We start from the raw sequence: 25,685 nt of genomic DNA, 5'->3' as shown, positions 1-25,685 counted from the left end.
ATTACTCTGCTACCATGTCAGTTGTGTGACTTTGGGCAAGTAACTTGTCTTAGTTCTAGTGTCCTGATCTAGAAAATAGAGATATTACCTGTCGTAGAGAATTATTACTGGCATTTTCCTTGCACTATTCTAGAATAGTATTTAGCACATGGTAAATGAACAATAAAATAAGTGCTGTTATTTTTCGTAAACTGTAGATGTTCACTAAATATCAATTAATATGCCAAGCAAATACAAAGACAAATCAGCAACATTACCTGCCAGCAGGCTCAAGTGACAGAAATAAACACTGGTTTACTGGTTATGACCCAATAAATTAAAAACACATCATAGGAAGTACTGTAACAGAAGAATACAAAAGCCAGAGGAAGTGACTCATCTCAGGGGAACCATAAAGGTTTCAAATAGGTGATCTGTGAGCAACCTGATGAAATGGGAAGCTGGCAATACAATATGGGACAGATGAGAAAGAAAATAAAGAGAAATCATATAGAGCAACTACATCTTTGGTAAGCAATAAAAGGATGAGTAAAAATATTAGGTTGAAACATCAAATCACTGTTTTTGTAGGTCAAAAATCATTGGATACTGGAATATAAAAATATTGGACACTGGAATTTCCTAAGTTTCAATCTAATAAAAGCAAATACACAGGAGGTAGAAAAATTTGGCAATTACTTAAACAGAAATCGTAAGATAGGGAATTTTTTGTTGCTTAAAGAATCTCGTAGGGTTAAAAATTTACACTGCCTTTTAAAAAGAAATGAATTTCATAATGCACATAACACTAATTTAGTTTATACTCTAAAACTGAGATATTACAAGGAAACATTATTGATAACAATAAAGAAAAGCATATTAAACAAACTTTAAAATTCATAGGCAAGAGGCAGCCCAGGTGGCTCAGCGGTTTAGTGCCACCTTCAGCCCAGGGCCTGATCCTGGAGACCAGGGATCAAGTCCCACTTCAGGCTCCCTGCATGGAGCCTGCTTCTCCCTCTGCCTGTGTCTCTGCCTCTCTCTCTCTCTCTCTCTGTCTCTCATTAATGAATGAAAGAATGAATGGATGAATGAATATTTAAAAAATAAAAAAATTCATAGGCAAGAATCTGTATCCTAATAATGAAGAAATCAAAGACCTAAATAAATGGAGAAATTGTGTTATGGATTGGAAAATTCAGCATAGCAAAGATATCAGTTCTCTCCAGATAAATATGCAAGTTTGGTGCAATGACTATCAAAATCCAAGTAAGGTGTTTTGTAGGAACAAAGTTATTCTAGAATATGTGTGGAAAAGCATAGCACTTAAATGATTTCAGGGGCACCTGGGTCATTCACTTAAGTGTGACTGGCTATGAAAGAATAGCAGGAAGTCTCCTTATGGTGGCAGACTGTTTAGTATCTTGACTGCACTGGTACATACACAAATTGTACATCAAAGACTGCAGAGAATGAAATACACATACACAAACGTATGCACATAAAACTGTGTAAAATGTGTAAAATGTGGATAAGGTTGGTAGATTTATCGATGTCAATATCCTGGTTGTGCTACCGGACTAGTTATAGAAAAGGTCATCACTAGTAGGAAGTGGGTTAAGGACAAATGGAACCTCTCTATATTAATTTTCACAACTATGGTGAATCCACAATTGGTTTGAAAGTTCAAAGAAATAAACTAGCAATTCATTTTAGAATTATAGCTTTCGAAATAAGAAGAAAATCAAGTAAAGTCAAACAATACCTTCTTCCATGGATTTGGTAAAGTTACACATGAGTGAAGACAATCCCTTCAGACACCCTGCCAGAACAGGCAGTTTGGGTTCTCTTATTGCTGATGTCATCTAAAAAATGTTTTAAAGAAGATACCATTAAAAGAGAAAAACACAGTGAAATCTTTGGAAGCAGAATAGCATAAAGTTTGCCATACCTGGATCTTAAGTTCACCCAGAAAAGCCCGGAACAGTTTTTCTGAATTATTTATCATCTCACTAGGATGAACTTCAGCTAATACTCCTAGAAGCTCATATATTTTTTCTAATACTGAAAAATAAATTTTAAAGAAGTCAAAAAATTATATTTAAATAAATTAAAGCATATAACAAAGTCAAAGAATGTTTAATTTCGAAGATACAGAAAATATTAGTTTTAAGGACCAGAATCTTTCTTTCCTGATAAATTTTATGCCAATCTACTGTTGTAAACTCAGTTACATTTGACATATGTTGTGAGTTTTCTTCTTTTCTGTGTTTTCTATTTAAAGAAATCATTTCATGGAGTGTTTGCCTGGCTCAATCCATAGAGCATGCGCCTCTTACTCTCAGGGTCATGAGTTCACAGTGAGTGTGGACCCTACTCAAAGAAATCATTTCATAAAGACTAAACTTTTATAAGCAGAATTTTACACGTTTTTATTTGGATTTTTTTTTTTTTCTCAGCAAAAAGAATTCCTCTGTAGAACATATAAATGCTTTGGTAGAGAAAACCTAAGTTTTACACTAAATTTTTAACATCAATTTATTAAAATATTTAAAATTAACGTTTGAAACATCTCACCTGTATCCTGTATTTTTGTTTTCAATGCAAGTTCTCCATAGAATTTATTAAATAATTCTCCAATACTAAATTCATCCATGAGTCTAGAACTTCTTAAAGTCCGAAGTAACTAAAATAATAAAAACTAGCATTGTCTAAACAGGAGAATAACAACAAGGCTTTTTTTTTTTGCACTTTTTGCAGTTTCTACACAACAAAGCTCCAGAACCACATGTCTCTAGGGAATGTCTTTGGCTTCTCAGCACTCCTATCTAGCCTGATTATTTAGAAGCCAGAGGTTGAGGTGGGTGGTAGAACACGTTACAAAGGGGAAGAGGCTGTACACTTAAGTTTACCTTCCCAAGAAACCAACAACATGACAAGAACCATTCTCTTGGAGGCACTTAAGACAAGGACTAACAAGACCCTAAGTAATTCTAAAATGGAGATACAATAAAAGACATACATCTGAGAAACGGGAGAGTGAGTCGCCCAAGAAGCACTTAGTACAATTTACAGACCCATTTTCATGCTAAGGTTTAAGAAAGAACTCTGACCTACAATGATGTGAATTCTGGCAACTCTTAGCAGCCTTAGGTTTTTAAGAGTTATGGTGAGAGAATAACAGAGGGGCAGTAAATTCCTTATTTTTCCTCTTAATTCCCCTTACAACCCCAAATCCTTCCTCTACTACCCAGAAGGCAGTAAGAGCAAAAGGCCCCAGTATTAGGAAGTGATGACTGGAAAATTTTGTCCATACATCAATGTGACCAAAGCCTAGCCTCTAACATCTCACCCTCAAAACCTAACTTAAAACTCTATTTTTCCGCTTTTTAAGTTACAGGTTTAATATGAAACACATGTACTTAGAAACAACAAAATTACCTTAATAAGAAGATCTAGGGCTGGGATTTTACATTTAGCAGCTTTATCCTTTGTGTAAACACTGGTACAAGTAGTCTAGGTTTTAAAAGGAGACAAACCGAAATCATCAATAAGATCTTAGTTCTTCAAACTGAAACTTCACAACAGCTAAAAGTACATCTCTGAAAGGAGCAACACCAATCTATGATGTACTACAATTTAGTATTCAGCTGTTAAAAGTATAATATCAGAGGGATGCCTGAGTGGCTCAGCAGTTTGGCGCCTGCCTTTGGCCCAGCGCATAATCCTGTAGTCCCGGGATCGAGTCCCACATCAGACTCCCTGCATGGAGCCTGCTTCTCCCTCTGCCTGTGTCTCTGCCCCTCTCTCTCTCTCATGAGTAAATAAATAAAAAAATTTATTTATTCATGAGAGACACAGAGAGAGAGAGAGAGACAGACAGATACAGGCAGAGGGAGAAGTAGGCTGCATGCAGGGAGCCCGACACGAGACTCGATCCCAGGTCTCCAGGATTACGCCCTGGACTGAAGGCGGCGCTAAACCGCTGAGCCACCAGGGCTGCCCGATAAATAAAATCTTTAAAAAAAAAAAAAGAGTATATTAGAGTATATAAATATACAGACAAAAAATTACTGAAGGCATGTATATAGTATGCTATGGTAATGATATCAACAATAATCACAAAAACACAAAGTAAATGGACACCTAAGCAGGATTTAAAAAAAAAAAAGTTATGCTTCCTTGCATACCTCCCATAGCACCTGTTGCCATATATCAAGAAACTAAGCATGAAATACTTAACAAGGTAACTAAAGCAATTCCAAGAGAAATGGTTGGCACTCCACAGTAAAACAGCTCATACTAACAAAACAATGAGGAACTCCGGAGAGAGGCCACCTGGTTCCAAGTTTTGGGTGAAGTTTCTTAACTTTTTAGTCTCATTTGTAAGCTAAAAAGATTAAAGATACCTACTTCACAGACTTTCAGTAAAATTAAGTAAGACGAACTGTACATGAAAGAACTTTGCAGACTCTAAAGCACTCTACAAATGTTAGTTATTCCCAGTGTTGAAGCAATTTTTTAAGATACAGTTGACTCGAGCACAGGCTTGAACTGCGCAGGTCCACTTAGATTTTTTTTTCAATACAGTACTGTAAATATATTTTCTCCCACAATTTTCTGAATACCACTTTTTTCTCTAGCTTACTCAACTATAAAAATACAATATATATAACACATATATAAAATATGTGCTAATTAACTATTTATGCCTATTACCCCAGATTGAATACATACTTCATCAAATCTTAGCATCCAAGAATGAGAAGCAATTTACAACCAATAAAAACAACTTACTTTGTGGCACCTGCTCAAAGTATAAACAAGTCTGAGAAAGAACAACTGAATTTATGATTACCAGTTCCACAGTAAATTATGACAACACCTGGGAAAGGCAGGTGGGAAGAGAATGGGAAGCACAGGAAAGGCAAACTTTCCAAACTGCTGCCAAAGAGCACATATGAAGGGCATGAAATGTAAATTGTACCCAGCAGGAGAATTCTTTAAAACTGTTTTTAAAGTGTTTTGAAATCTCTCCACAATTTAATTTACTATGACTTTTTATAAAAGCATTATCCAGGCACCCCAGGTGGCTCAGTGGTTTAGCGCCACCTTCAGCCCAGGGCGTGATCCTGGAGACCGGGGATGGAGTCTCACGTCAGGCTCCCCCACATGGAACCTGCTTGTCCCTCTGCCTGTGTCTCTGTGTGTCTCTCATGAATGAATAAATAAAAAATCTTAAAAAAAAGAAAATTGTATTTTCCTACATGTAAAAAGTTAACAGTTATCAAAGTAGTTTTTGACAAGGGCCTTACCTTAGTAAACCTAAAAAGAACAGACCACTTCATTTCTAGCCCATAATCAAGCACAAATAAGATCCTCGATGAGACAGGCAAGAATAAAATATAAATCCAAGTTTAACTTACAGCAAAAGTTAAAATCGATGTTGGTATATAATGAGATACGTTTTTTTTTCTCCTTACCTTAATATCAAGAGAATAAGGTGTGATCTTCTCGCCAATTTTTTCTAAGAAAATATATAAAAATTTTAAGACTTCTTCTCTACAATCACGAAACTATAATGAAAGAAATAAACATTACATATGGGTAAGCAGAAGAGTTATTTCCGCATACAGGAATATATAAGAAAAGGAAAATGAAATCTTCAACTTACTTCATCAATGCTAAGTGACTTCCGAACAAATACAAGCAAACCGAAATCTTTGGAAAAAACTAAGGAAGTCTGTAATGCTGAACAAAAATAAATAAGGTAAGAGAGCGCCAAGAAGCATCCCATAAACCCACCCTAAATGAGCTGCATGTTTCTCAATTCAGCCTTATAAGCAATTAAATTATAATTACATAACATAAGCCTTATAAACAATTTAAAAAATTAAAAACTAACTTAAGGCTGCTGTATTTAAACAAGGAAAACAGGAAATTGTAGATGATATTCCACTGGGATGACACAAGCAGAATAATGGCCCCAAAGATACCTGAGCTCTAATCATGATATAACATGTGTGAATACACTAACTTTACACAGAAAAAGAAAATTAAGGCTGCAAATGGAATTAAGGTTGCTAGTCACCTGACCTTAAAAAAAGGGAAATTAGGGCAGCCCCGGGGGCTCAGCGGTTTAGCGCCGCCTTCAGCCCAGGGCGTGATCCTGGAGACCTAGGGTTGAGTCCTACATCAGGCTCCCTGCATGGAGCCTACTTCTCCCTCTGCCTCTCTGTCTGTCATGATTAAATAAGTAAAATTAAAAAAAAAAAAAAAGGAAATTATCCTGGATTATCCATGGGTCCAATATATTCACATGGGCCCTTACCAGCGGAGGAGAGAAGAAGAAACATGGAAAGAGAGGAGAGAAAAAATTCCAAGCACAGGGGTTACTAGAGCCATGGTTGCTGGCTTTGAAAATGAAGGCCACGATTTGAGAAATGTAGGTGGCTTCTACAAGCAGGGAACACCAGAAAGGAAAACCGGGCTTTGGTCCTGAAATCGCAAAGAACAGAATTCTGCCAACCTGAATGAAAAAGGAAACGGATTCTACACGAGATCCTTTAGAAAGTAAAGTGACCCTGCCCGATGCCTTGGTTTTAGTTAGGTGAGACCTCTGTTGGGGTTTTAACTACAGAACTGTAAGGTTAAATGTACGTTTTCTTAAAGCACTAAGCTTGTGGTATTTGTTACTGCAGCAACAGAAAACTAATACCCTCCTCTATAACCCTTCACCTGGAAAAACATGAAACTATTGAGAGCAAACTTGCAACTTCTTTATAAACAAGTTTACTAGAGGAACAGAAAAGGGGAATTGTAACTTAGAAACTCTGAGACTAGGGGCCCCAAGATCATGAGACCCTCATGATCTCAGGGTCTTGAGACAGCCTGGCATGGGGTTCCACACTGAGAGGGGAGACTACTGGAGACAGTCTTTAACTCAGCTCCTTCCCCTCCTTCTCTCAAAAAAAAAAAAAAAAAAAAAAAAAAACCACTTTGAGACTAGAAAGAACTTACATGTTTTTTAATTTTATTTCCCCATTAATAATATATACTTGTCAATATATAGGTACCAGATAGCATCAGAAGTTTTCATGCAAAAAAAAAAAAAATCAAAAAAAAGAAGTTTTCCTGCAATGATGTATTTTAGAAGTGCCGAAAAGAGGCACTTTTACTACAAAGGAGCAGAAGGTTCTCATCTAGAGCCTGCTAAAATGTTAAAAGAACTGCAGGACTATTCAGTTACATTTCTGCAAACCTGCTCAGAAGTAGGAACAACAAACTTAAGAGTCGGAAAAACGCACGAGCGGGTTTAGGCGCTTTTAAGGTAAAAGAAAATACCTTCCCTTGGTTCTCTCTGCTTTTTTGGCAGCAGAGCAATAATTGCCAAATTTAGGGCATTTTCACCAAGTGCACTTTAAAGCCTCTTTACTCTGCTAGGAAAAACGCAGCACGGCAACCCACTTCTCGCGCACGCTCAGACGTCCCAGCAGCCCAGAATCAGCGACAACTTCCCAAAGCTCCGCGAGCGGACTCGGCAGAGAACAGGCTCTGAGGCTCCTGCACGACCCGCGACTCCCGAGACCCGAGACCCCCCGCGCACGCGCACGCGCGCTGGGCACTGTCCTCGGCGCGGCCCGGTCCGTACGCACCCAGCGCCGCGGGGTCGGAGCTCAGCACGCAGTCCTGCCCCAGGCCTCGGATCAGCTGGTAGCTGGCCGTCGCCGCGCTGCAGCGGTCCCCAGCAGACAAGGACTCCCGCAGCTGCAGCAGGGAGCCCCGCACGCCGGACCCGCCGTCGGCCATGGCGCCTGGACTCGGCCCTGCGCGTGCGCACACTAAGCGCGGGTCCCGGCGTGCGCGGGCTCGAGGGTGGGACGCGAGGGGGCGGGGCTCGCGGCGGCGGGATGCCCGGAGCGGGGGCGGGGCCCCGGGGGCGCGCAGTTTCCGGGAACCCTGCAGGGAGGGTCTTGTTTGTGGGAAGAGCTTTACGCAGGCCTGAGTGCAGGGGTCGGCAGGTCGCTGAGCGTGTCGCATATAACGCGCTGGGCGTACGCGCGGGACCTAGAAACGGGAATCCAGCTGCGTGACCTCCGGAGGGAGCCGGGGAGGACGGTGCGTGAATAGACAAGCCACGGGCTTGAGTCAAGATCTCCAGAGTTGCCCCTCGATAGGAAGTGAAAAACCCACGTGTAGTGTCTTTAGAAATGCAGGTGCTTAAGGGATAACCTTCCGGGCACGGTCTGGCCGGACTCCCCAGGTTTCCCGCGAAAACCGGGTCCGGCAGGGGCCAGACCACCTGGGCGGAGGGGAGGCAGCGGGCGCGGATTGCGTCCGTCGTCCGCGGGACGCTGAGGGCGGCCTGCGGTCTCCCCCCTCGTCGGTGCGCAGTGGTACCTCCGGGGGCGGGGCCGCGGAGAGCGCCGCTGTGATTGGTGGACGCCCGCCGGGGGCGGGGACGGCGGTGCCGCTGGCGCGAAACTCTCTCTGCCTGCGGGTGCGTTCCGGGAGCGCCGCGGCCCTCAGTGCGGTGAAGCGGGAGCCGAGAGCCGCGGCCGGAACCCGCCCTGTTCTCGCAGGTACCCGAGCGCCATGTCGTCCCCGGCGTCCACCCCGAGCCGCCGCGGCAGCCGGCGCGGGCGGACCACCCCTGCGCAGACGCGTAAGTCCCTCCGCGGAAGCGGGGCCCGCCATGGCCGCCGCCCCCTCGGCCTTTTCCCGCCATCGGGGGAAGGTAACGCGTGCGCCTGCTCTCAGGCCGGGTCCGCGGTGCGTGGGCTCCGCCAACGCTGCGACTGCAGCCTGCGCCCGCGTTGCCCCTTCCAGGTGGTTTCTAGGGTCTGTGCACGTCGGTGCCGGCGGTCTCCGTGCTGCTGCGTGTGCCCGAGGGACCCGGCGGCGCGGGAGACCCAGCCCGCGGCTGACCGTGTGTTCTGTCTTGCATGTCTCAAGCTCGAAGTGACGAGGCCCGGTCATCCCCACATCGCAGACGGAGGGGCGACGACTCGACCTCCACGGGAGAGCTCCAGCCTCTGCCGGCCTCGCCCGGAGCCGACCTGCACAGCCCGGCCGCGCACGATGCCGTATTCTCCAGCCCCGCCCAGACGCAGCCCTCGAGTGTGTGTTTGGCGATCTAGGTTCTAGGTTCTGCGGTTACTATGGGAATGATGCTGTGGGGCCTTGTTGACCCGTCGTTGACGTAGGTCACCGAGTACAGAGCTGGGTCCTCGTCGGGGCTTTCTGAATAGGAAAAGGAGCCCTGGAGCTTTTTCACTAGAAACTTTACTAGTTCTCAGAATCTTAACGACCACAGGTTACAAGGGGCATTGTTTGCCGTTGTGCTGAGAAGACACATAACAGTAGTTTGTCTTTTCAAATTCTGTCTTTATAGCAATTCCCCTTGATTTTGACGTTAGTTCACCACTGACGTATGGCACTCCCAGCTCTCGGGTGGACGGAACCCCAAGGAGTGGTGTCAGAGGCACACCTGTGAGGCAGAGGCCTGACCTGGGCTCTGCTCGGAAAGGCCTGCAGGTGGATTTGCAGACCGAAGTGGTGAGTACACAAGACAGTCTCCTGACAGTGGCATTTGGAGAACAATAAAGGGGTGACTCCCATTAACTGGTTTTATTGCATTTTTCTGTATAGCCAGCAACAGAAGATATAGTGGCAAGTGAGCAGTCTCTAGGCCAAAAACTTGTGATTTGGGGAACAGATGTAAATGTGGCAACTTGCAAAGAAAATTTTCAGGTGAGCTGTCCCTTAATACTTTAGGGTCTCAAAATGCTGGGAGGAATATCTAAGTTGCTGTAATACTCAGGTACATTTTTAAGTGGCTCCGAATTGTTGAGGTCTTTCTAGTTTTTTTGTTTTGTTTCTTTGTGTGTGTGGTTTTTTGTTTGTTTTTCTAGTTTTTAAAAAGAAAAAAATACTATTTATGTCTGTCTCCAAATAGTGACATACTCATAATTTTTTTGCATTTTAAATAGTTGCTTATTCCTAAATGCATCAAACTTACTCTTTTTCTTACCACATCAAGAGATTCCTTCAGCATTTTATTGACCCTCTGGCCAAAGAAGAAGAAACTATTGGCATAGATATTACTGAGCCTCTGTACATGCAACGACTTGGAGAGGTAATCAAATAGTTTTATAAAATCAAATTAATGCATCTTAAGACATTTAGCAGAGTATAACTTACTTGTGTTCTCTTGTAGATTAATGTAATTGGGGAGCCATTTTTAAATGTAAACTGTGAACATATACAATCATTTGACAAAAATCTCTACAGACAGCTCATCTGCTACCCACAGGTAAGATTTTTGTTTTGACCTTGATGATTATAGTAAACATTCAGAACATCTAGAGAGTTTCTAAATAGCAGAATTTCCTGAGTACCTGAGAGGATGTTCCTCCAGAGCACAAAACCTTAAGAAAATCATATTTATTTTCCTTTAAGATGAATACTTTCTCACACTTTGACATATCCAAAATTGAGATGTGTGTTATTATCAGTGACAGGTCGTAGGTTAATTGGCAGTTTGTGAATCTTAAAATTGGAAGCTGCTTGGGTTGAAGTAAATTATCTTACATGAAAGAAAACTTGTTTTAAGATTCATTTAGAGAGAGAGCACACACACATGTAAGAGGTAGGGGGAGGGTTTGCAGAGGGAGAAGGAGAGATAGTCTTAATTTGAGGTGAGAGGGGCAGAGGGAGAAAGAGAATCTTAAGCAGACTCCAGGCCCAGTGCAGAGCCTGACACTGGGCTCAATATCACAATCCTGAGATTATGCCTCAAAAATCAAGAGTCGGGTGCCTAACCAACTGAGCCACCCAGGCACCTCATAATCTTTTTATTATTGACATATCAACTATATTTATTCTGTTGCTTTTGGAGGCAAGCAGACTTGTTTTTATTTCTTGATCTTGCTGTGTAATAGCTGTGTGACCTTGGTCAAGTTCCATAGCATTAAAGTATGAATTCAAAATCTTTTTGTTACTAATTAAAAGCCTAAGAAATGACAGTACATTGTGAAGGTTTCTTTTTTTTTTTTTTTTTTTTAAGATTTTATTTATTCATTCATGAGAGACAGAGAGAGAGAGGCAGAGACACAGGCAGAGGGAGAAGCAGGCTCCACGCAGGGAGCCCGACGTGGGTGGAACTCGATCCCAGAACTCTAGGATCACTCCCTGGGCTGAAGGCAGGTGCTAAACCGCTGAGCCACCCAGGGATCCCCGTGAAGGTTTCTTTTTTTTTCTTTTTTTTTTTTTTAATTTTTTTTTTTTAACTTATTTATGATAGTCAGAGAGAGAGAGAGAGAGAGAGGCAGAGACACAGGCAGAGGGAGAAGCAGGCTCCATGCACCGGGAGCCCGACGTGGGATTTGATCCCGGGTCTCCAGGATCGCGCCCTGGGCCAAAGGCAGGCGCCAAACCGCTGCGCCACCCAGGGATCCCTATTTTTTTTAATTTTTATTTATTTATGATAGTCACACAGAAAGAGAGAGAGAGGGGCAGAGACACAGGCAGAGGGAGAAGCAGGCTCCATGCACCGGGAGCCTGACGTGGGATTCGATCCTGGGTCTCCAGGATCGCGCCCTGGGCCAAAGGCAGGCGCCAAACCGCTGCGCCACCCAGGGATCCCTCCGTGAAGGTTTCTTACACATGATCACACTTAAATCAAATGAGAGTATGCAGAGGTGAGATTAGCACATTCTCAGTGTACCCAAAGTTTTTAAACAGTATGTTTGGGCAGCCCAGTGGCTCAGCGGTTTAGCGCCGCCTTCGGCCCAGGGCGTGATCCTGGAGACCCTGGATCAAGTCCCGTGTCGGACTCACTGCGTGGAGCCTGCTTCTCCCTCTGCCTCTGTCTCTGCCTTTCTGTGTCTCTCATGAATAAATAAATAAAATCTTTTAAGGAAAAGTAAATTAAAAAAAAAAGGAAAAAAGAAAAAGTAAATAAAAATAAACAGTATGTTTGTGATTATATAGAGGTTAATACTTTAGATGCCACATGTGTTTTTATATTTTGTTAATGTGAAATGTCTTTGTTTCTTGTTTTTAATTTTAAGATGCGAATATAAACACAGCTTGACTTCTTTACATTCATTTTTATAGGAAGTTATCCCAACCTTTGACATGGCTGTCAATGAGATCTTCTTTGACCGTTACCCTGACTCAATCTTAGAACATCAGATTCAAGTAAGACCCTTCAATGCTTTAAAGACGAAGAATATGAGAAACCTGAATCCAGACGGTAATGCTTTTTAATATCAGGAAAATACATAAAAATATCCAAAATCTTATTTCATCAAGGAATTTTAAAAGAATTGGTGTGAGAGTGGTGGTAATGAATTATAAATTGACTAAGTATAAGGCAGATTCATTTACCCAATATGCCTTTGTACCCACTGTATCTTTTCAACTGAACTGAAACTACATAAAAGATGTTATAACTGTTGACAGTTCTCTATCTTAAGGTGGACTTGCCCAAATGTGATAATTTTATAGTTACTAAGGCACGTTTTCAAAATCACTGTAGAAAACAAATACAAAATATCCCTGTTTTGGAGCTTAAGAAAGAAATCTAGTTTGGGGACCAGGGTGGCTCAGTGGGTTGGGCATCTGACTCTTGATGGCGGCTCAGGTCCACACTTGGCAGGAAGACTGCTTGACGATTCTCTTCCTTTTCATCTCTCAAAAGATTAAGTTTTTGGAAATAGTAATAATAAATATGGTTTGGAAAGTAAATAAAAGAAAACCTAGAACAAGAGAGCAGTGTAGAAGATTTCTCAGCCCAGGGAGAGAAGGTGAGTGCTAGACCCAGGTGGGAGGAGTTCATGGTGAAAGAGAAACTTGAAAAGGAAGTAGATGAGCAGAGAAGTGCTGGATGCCACTTCCTTGGTAGGTCCTCTGTTGGACAGAGGACCCTGGGGCAAAAGGCCAGAGGTGCATCAGAGTTGAGAAGAAGGAAGACGACACAGGAAGGGCATCCCAGGGCAGACCTGAGTTTACCCAATGAAACATTCATGCCCTGGCCACAGCACCTACGTGTACTCCAGCCATCTCAGGTACCTCTGTTTCCCGGTAAGATTCTCTTGGGCTCGTTGGCAGACCCAGACCTGCCCTGGCAGGAATGTAGCTCAGGAAAGAGACCACCTCTGGCTGTACTGTGGCCAGTGGCTGATGGATAAGCTGACCTATCTCCTCAACCTCTTGCAGACATTGACCAGCTCATTGCCATCAGTGGCATGGTAATCAGGACATCCCAGCTGATTCCAGAGATGCAAGAGGCCTTCTTCCAGTGCCAAGTGTGTGCCCACACAGCCCGGGTGGAAATTGACCGTGGTCGCATTGCTGAGCCTTCTGTTTGTGAGCACTGCCACACCACCCACAGCATGGCACTGATCCACAACCGCTCTGTGTTCTCTGACAAGCAGATGGTATGTGCCTTCATGGGTGCCCTGGGAGACCTCCCCTTTGGCGTGTTGGTATGTTTCTGCCTCTCTGGATCCTCAAAAAGCCAAATTTAATGTGTCCATTAGTAAGGTCCTAAAACTTGGCTTCCTGAATGCCATTCAGCTACATCATTCCTTTGACACTGTCGGTTTTGTTAGAGGGTTGTAGGCTGGACACTTGGAGCTTAAGTCTTCAGTTTCGGGATGGGAGTGTTCCTTTTTTATTGCCAGTGAGCACCAGGTCATTATTATAATAAACAGTACGTTGTCATGGCCTGGCATATTTTGTAATAAGAAAACTACATTCTTTTACTATTATGCTCCATTTATTGACTTACTAAAATTTAATGTGAAGGATATCTGGGTCTGGCAGTTTGCTAAACATCTGACTCTTGGTTTCAGCTCAGGTTGCAATCTTAGGTCGCAAGATCAAGCCTCGCATCCTCACTCAGTGTGAGGTTTGCTTAAGACTTTTTCTCCCTCTACCACTTTCCCCACACCGCCCCCCCCCCCCCCCCAAAAAAAAAACTTTAAAAAGATTTTTTTTTTAAGGAAATTTAGTGTGAGATATTTACATAGGAAATAGTTAAGATTGTAAAAATATGTAATATGTCAGACAAAAGTATATACATAAGTTGGTAAAAATTGGGGCACCTGGCTGGCTGAGTTGTTAGAGCATGCAACTCTTGATCTCAGAGTTTTAAGTTTGAGCCCCACAGTGGGTATAGAGGTTACTTAAAATATTTTTTTTAAAAAAGATTGGTAGGGCAGCCCAGGTGGCTCAGCAGTTTAGCGCCGCCTTCGGCCCAGGGTGTGATCCTGGAGACCCGGGATGGAGTCCCACGTCAGGCTCCCCGCATGGAGCCTGCTTCTCCCTCTGCCTCTCTCTTTCTCTCTCTCTCTCTCTCTCTCTCTTTCTGTGTGTGTTTCTCATGGATAAATAAATAAAATCTTTAAAAAGATAAAATAAATAAAAAGATTGGTAAAAATTACTTGGTTAAATTTTGTCATTTTGCAGCTGGTACAGAATGAGTTGACAATTTTTCTGAAGTTTTTCTCACACATTTTATTGTGAAGGAAGTTTGGCTTTTCCGCCTCTTTAATGATGAAATTTTTTTAGTGTTTATTTTAGAGTGAGCGAGCATGCACATGGGAAGGGGCAGAAGGGGAGGGAGAGGAAGAGAAAATGAAGCAGACTCCACACTGAGTTCAGAGCCCTACATGGGGCTCAGTCTCAGAACTGCAAGATCATGACCTAAACCAAAACCAAGAGTCAGATGCTTAACCAATTGAGCCACCCAGGTGCCCTTTTAATAAAAATGTTAAGATAAAGTCATTAAAACAACGTAGAAATAAGTGGGAAAGACAAAATAGTTCCTTTAATGTGATTATAATGGTGTAAATGTAGGCACAGGGACAAACTAGGTTTAAGGTTTTTTTTTTGATTGTTACAGTGTTTAAACTTTTTATAATTTAGGTAGAGAGAATACGTTCAAAATACTAAAAGTTAATCTCCCATATGGGGCGTTAATGAGAAAAATACAAGCAAATGTGTAAAAGGGTCCAACCTTTTTTCTAACCAAAGAGTTGAAAATTAAATATAGATATAAATTTCCATCCAATATTAGTACCAATTATTGGATCAAATCTACCACAACTCATGCCAGCTTAGTGCTGAGAGCTGGAGATAGAAATATGGAGGAACACTGTTCCCAAGGAGCTTATAGTGTAATATTCTTTCTTAGAATGCTTCGAAGAGGGCAGCCCGGGTGGCTCAGTGGTTTAGCGCCACCTTTGGCCCAGGGCGTGATCCTGGAGACCTGGGATGGAGTCCCACATCGGGCTCCCTGCATGGAGCCTGCTTCTCCCTCCTCCTGTGTCTCTCCCTCTGTCTCTCTCTCTCTCTCTCTCTCTCTCTGTGTCTCTCATGAATAAATAAATAAAATCTTAAAAATAAAAAATAAAAAAAAACGAATGCTTCGAAGACTGCCAGATTGACCCGAAATAAAACTTAGTGTTTTAGAGTAGTCTATAAACTACGTGGCCCAACATCACCACAGCACACTATTGTACCCATAGACCTCACTGATAGTGTCTCAACCATTTTCCCTACACAGGCCTCCACAGCCAAGCACAAGTTTGCCTCAAGACGTTTGCACTTGCTGTTCTCACCATTCAGAACACATGGCTCCTCCCTATCATCGTTAGACCTCTGCCTAGAGGTTGCTTGATCTGAGAAAGGCATTCCCTAACCTTGCTTTATGAAAAGCGTCTGCTCCACCTTCACTGCCCGTGCTCCTTACTGTTTTTTTTTCTATCCCTTATATTTGTCACTGTCAAATGTTATATGCTCACTTGTGTGTTTGTGCGTTGTCTGTCTTCACTCTGAGGGTGACTTCACTCACTGTGGAGTCCCCAGCATGTAGATGCAACACATGCCAGGTGCAATGTCTGTTAGATAAGATAACAGGCCAAGTGTTTATGGGGTGCACACAGTGAATAGAAGAGATGCACAAAAGTGCTTAACTGTGCAGTGTACACACCTGAAAAGTGTGTGCTTCACCTAGGAAATCTAGAAGTAATTGCTAAAAACATAATTAGAAATTCAGACAAACATACAAAGAAATATCCACTACAACCTTAAAGTGGTGAAAACCAGTCACATAAATCACTGACTGCTCCCCCCAGATAGGAGAATTTGTAAATAAAGGATATTCTTACAAAGTCTGTTCATGTCACAGTAAAGGTTTTTTAGCAACTGGGGAGATTAAAACAAGGAATGGTAGTGTTGTTTTAAGATTTTATTTAAGAGAGAGAGGATGAGCGCAAGAAGAGGGAGAAGCAGACTCCCCACTGAGCAGGGAGCCCAACATGGGGCTCCGTCCTAGGACCCCAGGATCATGACCTGAGCCAAAGGCAGGCACTTAACTGACTGAGCCACCCAAGAATGAGGTTTCAAAAATAAATGTGGTAGGGCAGCTGAGTGGCCCAGTTTGGTTGACTGTGGGACTCTTGATTTTGGCTCAGGTTGTGATCTCGAGCTCATATGATGGAACCCTGCAGCTGGCTCCCCATTCAACTGGGAGTCAGCTTCTCTCCCTTGCCCTCTGTCCCTACCCCACCCAGGTGCACACATACACGCACATGTGCTTTCTCTCTCTAAAATAAATAGATGAAATCTTTTTTTAAAAAAATAAAAATAAATGTGGTAAACATCAAAAATAGTTCTAAGTGGTACAAAGCTAGCAGTTTTGTCTAAATTATGCTTGTCATTTCCTGAGTTTTCTCTTTCCTCTGCTCTTTCAGATCAAACTTCAAGAGTCTCCCGAAGATATGCCTGCAGGGCAGACACCTCACACTGTCATCCTTTTTGCTCACAATGATCTTGTTGACAAGGTTCAGCCTGGAGACAGAGTGAACATTACAGGTAAGAATGTAGATTGTGGGATCCCTGGGTGGCGCAGCGGTTTGGCCCCTGCCTTTGGCCCAGGGCGGGATCCTAGAGAAAAAAAAAAAAAGATTGTATTGATAGGATAAGTCTGTCTTGCCTTTTTTTTTTATCAACTCTTCGGCTTGGTCTTAAATTCATTGGCCTGAGGTTCCTGCCTATAATGCTTTAATCACTTTTTTACCCAGCAAATGGAACCTTTCAATGTGTTGTTCTTGCAGCTGCTTGCTCTTTGCTATCTGTATCGGTAAGATTGGAGCTATACCAGCAGCTCCAGAAAGCAGCACTCACCAGTTCTGGAATTTTAAATAATTTGCTAGTTATTTCCCAATGGATACCCAAGGGTTAACATTTACTTACTATAGAGAATGAGTTAGTATGGTTGAGGGGTTGATTGTTCATTTATTTCTTCTAATGTTCTTAAATTATATTCTTTGGGAAGCCTGCTGGGGCATAGCCATTCACCTAGAAACACTTAATATTATTAACATGTGGTAGTTTTTCCTTGACATATCTTTACCTTTGACTCAGTGGGCTGTCTTGTCTGTGAAATAATTTTTGAGTAATTTTTTTAAAGATTTTATTCATTTATTTGAGTAATTTTTTAAAAAATTTTAGGATTTCAGGGATCCCTGGGTGGCTCAGCAGTTTAGCTCCTGCCTTTGTCCCAGGGTGTGATCCTGGAGTCCTGGGATTGAGTCCTGCATCAGGCTCCCTGCATGGAGCCTTCTTCTCCCTCTGCCTGTGTCTCTGCCTCTCTCTGCCTCTCTCTGTCTCTCTATCATAAATAAATAAATAAAATATTTTTTTAAAAAACGATTTCCTTTCCAAATTTTTGGTACAGGATTTTAGTACTTTGTTCTAGTCGAATAATTACTAAGCAGATTCTTTACATTCAGCTTAAGAGAAATGAAAATACCATTTCAAAATATTATTGAACACAGCATAAGCCAGTATTGTGCTAAAAGTAAAGTAATGTCATTTAAGTCTCAGAATGATTGTATGCCATATGGTTATACTCAGATAGGTGCCCAAGGTCACACACAGAGTTAACGGATGGTCACATACAGACACATTTTTCGTCTTTTTTCAAAAACCTGTGTTCTTCCCAACTTCCCTTGCCCCACTTCAGCAGGGAGCTTTGCAGTAAAAGCCTGAGTCCAAGGAGGGCCACGAAGGCAGTGTTGCCAAAGCCCACCTCCACTGCCAGACCTCCGGTTTCTTAAGTGCTGTTTGCTGTCTGCTCGTTTATGCACCATTTAGCGGAAGGTAAAAAGCATGTCTCTTGGTTGTGCCCTCAGGCATCTATCGAGCTGTTCCTATTCGAGTTAGCTCAAGAGTGAGTAACGTGAAGTCTGTCTACAAAACTCACATTGATGTCATTCACTATCGGAAAACTGATGCAAAACGTCTGCATGGCCTCGATGAAGAAGCAGAGCAGAAACTTTTTTCAGAGAAGCGTGTGGAATTGCTTAAGGAACTTTCCAGAAAGCCAGACATTTATGAGAGACTTGCTTCAGCCTTGGCTCCAAGTATTTATGAACACGAAGATATAAAGAAGGTAACAGTGACTTTATTTTTTTATTTTTATTTTTTTGGTAACAGTGACTTTAAACTTTGATCAGGATTTATAGTTTTTTGAGATCAAAAGGTATAAACATCCTCCCCTACTGCCCCCTCTCCCTGCTGCCAAAGAATAAGAACTGTTGCGTATTCCACAGAGCAAAATGCTCACCATCTCACTTGGTTATTGGTTATTGGTCATTGTCCATTTCTTCATATCTACACTGAACTTACATATTTCTAAACATAACAAAAGCCAGATGGGGTCAGAATAGGGATTTACATGGCCACCATTCAGGCACAGTGGTATGTGCTTCTATGTAAGTTGGTTAGCGATAACTTAAAGCACTGTCGTGTTCTTTATACCTTCCCTTAATTATAATTTTTTGTTCACAGGATAAGAAAATACCTCTAACATTTAAACTAGATCTCAGTTACTCTGTAGTAAGTGAATGTTTAAAACATGTTTGTTTAGGGAATCTTGCTTCAGCTCTTTGGTGGAACAAGAAAGGATTTCAGTCACACAGGAAGAGGTAAATTTCGTGCCGAGATCAATATCCTGTTGTGCGGTGACCCTGGGACCAGCAAGTCTCAGCTGCTGCAGTATGTGTACAATCTGGTCCCCAGGGGCCAGTACACCTCTGGGAAAGGCTCCAGTGCAGTCGGCCTCACTGCGTATGTGATGAAAGACCCTGAGACGAGGCAGCTTGTCTTGCAGACTGGTGCCCTTGTCCTGAGTGACAATGGTATCTGCTGTATTGATGAGTTCGACAAGATGAATGAAAGTACAAGATCAGTACTACATGAAGTCATGGAACAGCAGACTCTTTCCATTGCAAAGGTGAGGCCCATTCTTCATCTGTAAACATGGGCATACTTAAGAAATTTAGCATCTGTATTCACCTTGGTTCTAACTTTGGGAAACTCATGAATACTTTTCCTACTAGGTTTCAGCTAAATGTCTTTGAGTATTTCCTGCAGGATACTCTTTCATCTTTTTTGCTGTACTAACCCACTATCATATGATATTCACAGAACTTGAGTTTGTTCTAATTGTCTACATAGAGTGTTTAGTTTCTGAGAAAAATGTGTTACAGCATACATTTGTCTAAAACTCAGTTTTTGGCATGAATCTGAGGATGGCATTGTCCCAGATAAATCTGTTGATATTACCCTTATCAGGTGATGTGTGTGCCTCTTGGTAGAGGGGATATATAGCAGAGGGCACGTCGGGTGAAGATTGCTCACACTGTTCCTGCTAGCATCAGGATGAAGCTTCTAACTGCACTGTTTCTCTGATAGGCTGGGATTATTTGCCAGCTCAATGCTCGCACCTCTATTCTGGCAGCAGCAAATCCTGTTGAGTCTCAATGGAATCCTAAAAAAACTACCATTGAAAATATCCAGCTGCCTCACACGTTATTATCAAGGTATGAGAACATAAAACTTCGCTCATTTGAGGAATTTTCAGGGTGAGAGAAAAAATAATAAAATTCAACAACTGCTAGCATCGTAAGCTCTTCACTCTTCACTATTCACTATAATGCAAATTCTTCTAATATGGTCAGGCAAGGACTGATATTCTAATATTCTAATATTCTAATATTCATGGCAAGGACTGTGTTTCAGCTGTGGGCACCATTTTAACATTTATTCATTCTTTGAAGCTTTGGACATTTCACCTTGACATTCTTTTCAGAAGGCCATCACTCACTGCTCATCTCAGTCTTAAAATCACTATAGAATATCATTAAAGTACAGAGAACAGCTTTACGTGACAGATAAGGTTCTGAAAAATTAAATTTGTTAAAGTGCATTTGTGTATTCCAGGTTTTTTTCAACCCCACTACTACCCCTAATTCATAAATGAATTTTAGATTTTAATTATTCAGCTTTTTTCCAAAGTTGTGTTTGTTTTTTTCCAAAATCTTCCAATCCTCAAAATTACAGTAACATTTCCCTTGGAGGAATCTTACTTCTTTGACTCACCTATTTTGTGACCAACTATTTCCTAGGCAGACCTAAGGGCCAGAAGAGGGAGAAAGAGACTGATCTGAAGACTCACCAGACAACTGGACAGCAGACATTTAATTCTTCCTCGGCTGCCCTGACTACACACACATTCACTGTACATGCCTAGGTGGCTTAGGAGGAACTTTTTTTTTTAAGATATATTTATTTATTTGAGAGAGGGAATGGGAGAAGGGCAGCAGAGAGGAGAGAGAGGGAGAGAGAAAATCTCCAGCTAACTTCCCACTGAGCCCAGAGCCTGATGCAGGGCTCAGTTTTGTGACCTGTGAGATCATGACTTGAGCCAAAACCAAGAGTTGGAAGCTTAACCAACTGAGCCACCCAGGCACCCCAGGAGAAATTTTTAAGTCACATATGTGAGTATGTTGGTGTCCCAAGTAAGAAAACCATGTTTTTACAATATTTTCTCAGGTTTGATTTGATATTCCTCATGCTGGACCCTCAGGATGAAGCCTATGATAGGCGTCTGGCCCACCACCTTGTCGCTTTGTACTACCGGAGCGAAGAACAAATGGAGGAAGAGTTCATGGACATGGCAGTGCTAAAGGACTACATTGCTTATGCCCACAGCATGGTCATGCCTCGGCTGAGCCAGGAAGCCAGCCAGGCTCTCATTGAGGTAACACATATCCACGTTTAAACCCTGAAAAATGTCTTTATTGAGCCTATAGCAGATAGCATTAATGTAACTAGCTGACCATCTCCCTTAAAAGGGTAATTTTGTTAATAACATACTATTTCCTATAACTACTTTTTCTTCCTGTACTGCAAATGATTTTTCCAAAGGTAAAAGGGGGAAAGGTTTCTTTTTATATATGTCATACAAACTTTTTTTTTTTTTTTAAGATTTTATTTATTTATTCATGAGAGACAGAGAGAGAGAGAGAGAGAGAGGCAGACACACAGGCAGAGGGAGAAAGCCTGATGCAGGACTCAGTCCCGGGTCTCCAGGATCACGCCCTGGGCCAAAGGCAGGCACTAAACCACTGAGCCACCCAGGGATCCCTGTACAAACTTTTTATAATTAAATATTTATAAGCACAGTGAATTTAAAATGGGAATACCTGAGTTGAAATATAAGTATGCTACTTACTAACTTTGTAAATCTGGAGAAGTAATCTTAATTTCATTTGCTTGTTTCTAAAAAGTAAATTGAATTGTGAGTACTTTATAATCATTTTTCAGTATCCTTCCACATGGATAGCAGTGCATGATGACATTCAGTTATTCAAACATTACATTAAGGTTTCTGGTGCTTTGATGGGTTTTACTTCCTAACTAAGCCCCTGAAAATACTCAGTAGAAAGTTGTATGTGATGTGTAATTGTCCATTTGTATCATACACTTGAGAGTGGCTCAAAAAAAAAAAAAATTATGTCGCATATATGGAAGTTTGATACAACTCAGGTCTTTAACACTATTCCAGTAATCTTTGCATGCCTCACTCATTAAATGAACCCTCAGCAGGGGCGTAAATCAGATTTGGTGCCTGAGCACCTTTTTCAGACATCCTAATTAGTCCTCTGCTATGATTGTGGCCTGCCCTTTACCCCAACAAACTGCGTCTCCTGAGTGCCAGGCCTCACACACCTCATTATCTACTCCCATTCTTCATTCTTCATAGCCACATCAGATTCAACCATCTTGATGAATTTTAAGGCCCAAGTCTAAATCTGACTCTTAATTCCCCTCAGTGCTGCACCTGGCAGCTGGTTGTTTATTTAACAGAATCTTAACTATTCAAAGTTCAATCACAAAACTAAGGTATCGTTACAAGTTTTGGGTTTTTTTTCCTGTTTACACTAGGCTTATGTAGACATGAGGAAGATAGGTAGCAGCCGAGGAATGGTTTCTGCATACCCTCGACAGCTGGAATCATTAATTCGATTAGCAGAAGCCCATGCTAAAGTACGATTCTCAAGCAAAGTTGAAGCAGTTGATGTTGAAGAAGCAAAACGCCTCCATCGGGAAGCTCTGAAGCAGTCTGCCACTGACCCTCGGACTGGCATTGTGGACATATCTATTCTGACTACAGGTCTGTTTGCATTGATAAGAGCACATGAGAATTTTTTAATATGTATATACATATAAATATATGTATTAATATACACACATATATAGACACACGAAATATATAAGTAATTTATATTTCACATTTAAGCTAATAAATATTTGAAGTGGCAGAGGTACTTCACCTTTTTGAGATCAGGACCTCTTTCAGAATCTGTTAAAAGTTGAGAAAAATATGCACTAGTACACTTGCATGGGCACAAGCCACGTTGTATCTGATTTCACAAGGACTTTGTCTCCTCTTCTGCTGTTCAGGCACCTGTGTTAGTCCACTTTAAAGAAGAAATTCATTTCTTGGGGCGCCTGGGGGTCTCAGCAGTTGAGCGTCTGCCTTTGGGTCAGGTTGTGATCCCGGGGTCCTGGGATCGAATCCTGTGTTGGGCTCCCTGCGAGGAGCCTGCTTCTCCCTCTATGTGTGTCTCTGCCTCTCTCTGTGTCTCTCATGAATAAATAAGTAAAATTCAAAAAATTAAAAAAAGAAGTAGGGGATCCCTGGGTGGCTCAGCAGTTTAGCGCCTGCCTTTGGCCCAGGGCGCGATCCTGGAGTCCCGGGATCGAGTCCCACGTCAGTCTCCCGGCATGGAGCCTGCTTCTCCCTCCTCCTGTGTCTCTGCCTCTCTCTCTCTCTCTCTCTCTCTCTATCATAAATAAATAAATAAATAAATCTTTAAAAAAAATTTTTTTAAATAAATAAAAAGTAATTCATTTCTCAATGACATAAATAAATAAATAAATCTTTAAAAAAAATTTTATAAATAAATAAATAAAAAGTAATTCATTTCTCAATGAGCTGACTGCCTGCTATACAGATTATGTGAACTGTGTTTCAGTGGAAACGAGCAGTTACTGGCTTATAGAAAATTGGAAACAGCAGAGAATTCAGAACTCAAAATTTTGAATATATTTTGGCACGCAGCCACTGGCCACTGTCCCCTAACCTTTTTGTGACACTATTAAATTTGCAATATTTCACTTCCTTCAGCAGAAATATTTTCATTAACCCTTTTTTTTTTTCATTTCTTTTAAATCAGGAATGAGTGCTACGTCTCGTAAACGGAAAGAAGAGTTAGCTGAAGCATTGAAAAAACTTATTTTATCTAAGGGCAAAACACCAGCTCTAAAATATCAACAACTCTTTGAGGATATCCGGGGACAATCTGACATAGTAAGTGTTTTAAGTATTTTTTGCTTAATAGTTTTTCTTTTTTACCTTAATATTTCTTTTAAGGTTTTTATTTAATCTTTTTTCTTTAAGTATTAAATGAAGATATGGATTTTTAAAAAGTAAAGTTACCCATGATCCCATCATCAAGAAATAATGACATTTTGTTGTATTCCTTTAATGGTTTTATATGTGTATGTGTACACATGTGGTCTTTTCTTTGAAAAATGAACATAGTCAGTTAGAATTACACTATTTTATAACTTGCTTTTTCTTTGGCTTTTAACTAAAAATACACTTTTTACATCATCTGTGATGGTAAACAGGCACAATAACATTACTATAATGATTGGGTAAAATCCTCTGCATGCCTGTTCAATCATTTACTTAACTAATTGTTGGACATTTAGGATGTTTGCAGTTTTTTGCTATTATAAATGGTGTTAACAGCCATGCATCAAAACGTAATGATGAAATTATCAGGTTCCCTTTTGTAAATACAGTTGGGTGCTCAGTGAAAAGAGCTCCAGGGTCCCAGTGCAGCCATTTGCCTGCTTTCATAACACTCCTTCACTTGCATATTTTCTGTGGCTGCATTAGCACGGCAGGGACAGAGTCAAATATTTCTGCACACGGTATGGATCGATGTCAAGCCTGTGTATTCACCATCAGGCCCTCTACAGGGAATGGTTGCCCCTTCTGAATTAGAACCTAAGAAACAGACTGGTGGTTCTTGACATTGAAATCATCGTGTATCTAACAGATAAGGGAGTACTTGACGTGTAAAATAATTATTTCCATCTCTTCCCCAAAGGCAATTACCAAAGATATGTTTGAAGAAGCCCTGCGTGCCTTGGCCGATGATGACTTCTTAACAGTAACTGGCAAAACTGTCCGCTTGCTCTGAAGCTCTTGTGAGCAGTGTTGTGTGTTGCTTATCTGCTCTTGGGCATTGCACTTCGATGCATATGTGTGCAACATAGGGGCCAATCAGCTGCCACAGTTGCTGTCAGTGGAAATAGATTCTTAAAGTCGTTATTTGGTTCCATAAAAATTTTCTGACCTAGTTTCAGTTTTCCTAGTGAATTGTGTTTTCACTTAACATTTTTTAAATGCCATTGTTTTAATGCTTTTAATCTGTATTTCCGTGTGTGTGTGTGTGTGTGTGTGTGTGTATTCACACACATACATATATATATAGCAAGATATTAAGTCTCTTTTGGAGATGGCAGTCTGGGTCATGGTTTTTGTGCTGGACTTTGTAAAGGCGATCATCCATATGCTTGCAGTTTTTGTAATATGAGGTTAAACTTAGCCAGAGCCTATTATTCAGTGTGAAGTAATGAAGGACCACCAGAGGCTTATTCTCATGGCTCCCATAAGATTTTTAAAAATGGGCAATTGGAATTGATTAGGTTAACTTGTACTTTATCCTAATTTGTAAACTTTTTCCTAAATAAATGATTAAATAAGTAATACTTGGCTATCTGGTATTATTTTTCATTAAGAAAAAAGCTTTAATAAATACCATATTCATGGAAATTCATAATGGTAATAAGTATTTTAGAACTCACAAAGGAAATTCCCTATAATAAGTTCCATTTTATTTCAAATATACTTCAATCCTAGCAGGCATTCTTATAAAACCACCATATGCTGAAATTTTAAGATTTTGTTCATTTATTTTTAGAGTGTAAGCAAGTGAGAGGAGGGGTGGAGGGAGAGGCAGAGAATCTCAAGCAGACTCTGTGCTAAGTGCAGAGCCTGACGTGAGGCTTGATCCCATGGCCCCAAAATCATGACCTGAGCTAAAACTAAGAGTCGGGTGGGTGTTTAACCAACTGAAGCCACCCAGGCATCCTTAGAGGCAAATATTCATCAAACTCTCTCTTTTTGTGAGTCCTCATTCTTATTTGTGCTGTTCTTAGCAGATTTGCAAAATACCTTATATTTTGAAGGAGGCAGTGGTTAG

General features: G+C 41.3%; 2 protein-coding genes across 8 annotated transcripts in view; one reads left to right on the top strand and one right to left on the bottom strand.

Moving 5' to 3' along the window:
* PRKDC (protein kinase, DNA-activated, catalytic subunit) overlaps positions 1 to 7,822 on the bottom strand; it is a 206,530-nt gene extending 198,708 nt beyond the window's left edge. For all 4 annotated transcript variants that reach the window (XM_041769223.1, XM_041769224.1, XM_041769225.1 and 1 more), the window contains exons 1-7: positions 7,635 to 7,822; positions 5,654 to 5,730; positions 5,463 to 5,555; positions 3,421 to 3,495; positions 2,557 to 2,665; positions 1,931 to 2,043; positions 1,745 to 1,844 (exon numbers count right to left, since the gene is read on the bottom strand). In XM_041769223.1, coding sequence (XP_041625157.1) covers positions 1,745 to 1,844; positions 1,931 to 2,043; positions 2,557 to 2,665; positions 3,421 to 3,495; positions 5,463 to 5,555; positions 5,654 to 5,730; positions 7,635 to 7,788 — 721 coding nt within the window. In that variant the 5' untranslated portion in view covers positions 7,789 to 7,822. The remainder of the gene's footprint in view (positions 1 to 1,744; positions 1,845 to 1,930; positions 2,044 to 2,556; positions 2,666 to 3,420; positions 3,496 to 5,462; positions 5,556 to 5,653; positions 5,731 to 7,634) is intronic.
* MCM4 (minichromosome maintenance complex component 4) lies at positions 6,242 to 25,189 on the top strand. Of its 4 annotated transcripts, none has more exons than XM_041769228.1 (17): positions 6,242 to 7,622; positions 8,562 to 8,644; positions 8,935 to 9,099; positions 9,374 to 9,537; positions 9,631 to 9,732; positions 10,022 to 10,117; positions 10,199 to 10,294; positions 12,100 to 12,238; positions 13,204 to 13,424; positions 16,746 to 16,866; positions 18,189 to 18,448; positions 18,926 to 19,291; positions 19,753 to 19,880; positions 20,893 to 21,100; positions 22,288 to 22,516; positions 23,583 to 23,716; positions 24,528 to 25,189. In XM_041769228.1, the coding sequence occupies exons 2-17, from the start codon at positions 8,575 to 8,577 to the stop codon at positions 24,618 to 24,620; spliced, it is 2,592 nt and encodes an 863-aa protein (XP_041625162.1). In that variant the 5' UTR covers positions 6,242 to 7,622; positions 8,562 to 8,574; the 3' UTR covers positions 24,621 to 25,189. The 4 variants fall into 4 exon arrangements, with proteins under 4 accessions (XP_041625162.1, XP_041625161.1, XP_041625163.1 ...); XM_041769227.1 differs by lacking the exon at positions 6,242 to 7,622 and adding an exon at positions 7,969 to 8,097; XM_041769229.1 differs by lacking the exon at positions 6,242 to 7,622 and adding an exon at positions 8,067 to 8,195.
* Positions 25,190 to 25,685: the final 496 nt, after the last annotated feature.

This window comes from Vulpes lagopus, chromosome 9 (assembly GCF_018345385.1).
Source record: "Vulpes lagopus strain Blue_001 chromosome 9, ASM1834538v1, whole genome shotgun sequence".
Classification (NCBI taxonomy): Eukaryota; Metazoa; Chordata; class Mammalia; order Carnivora; family Canidae; genus Vulpes; species Vulpes lagopus.
This window is presented reverse-complemented; position numbering and strand designations above follow the sequence as displayed.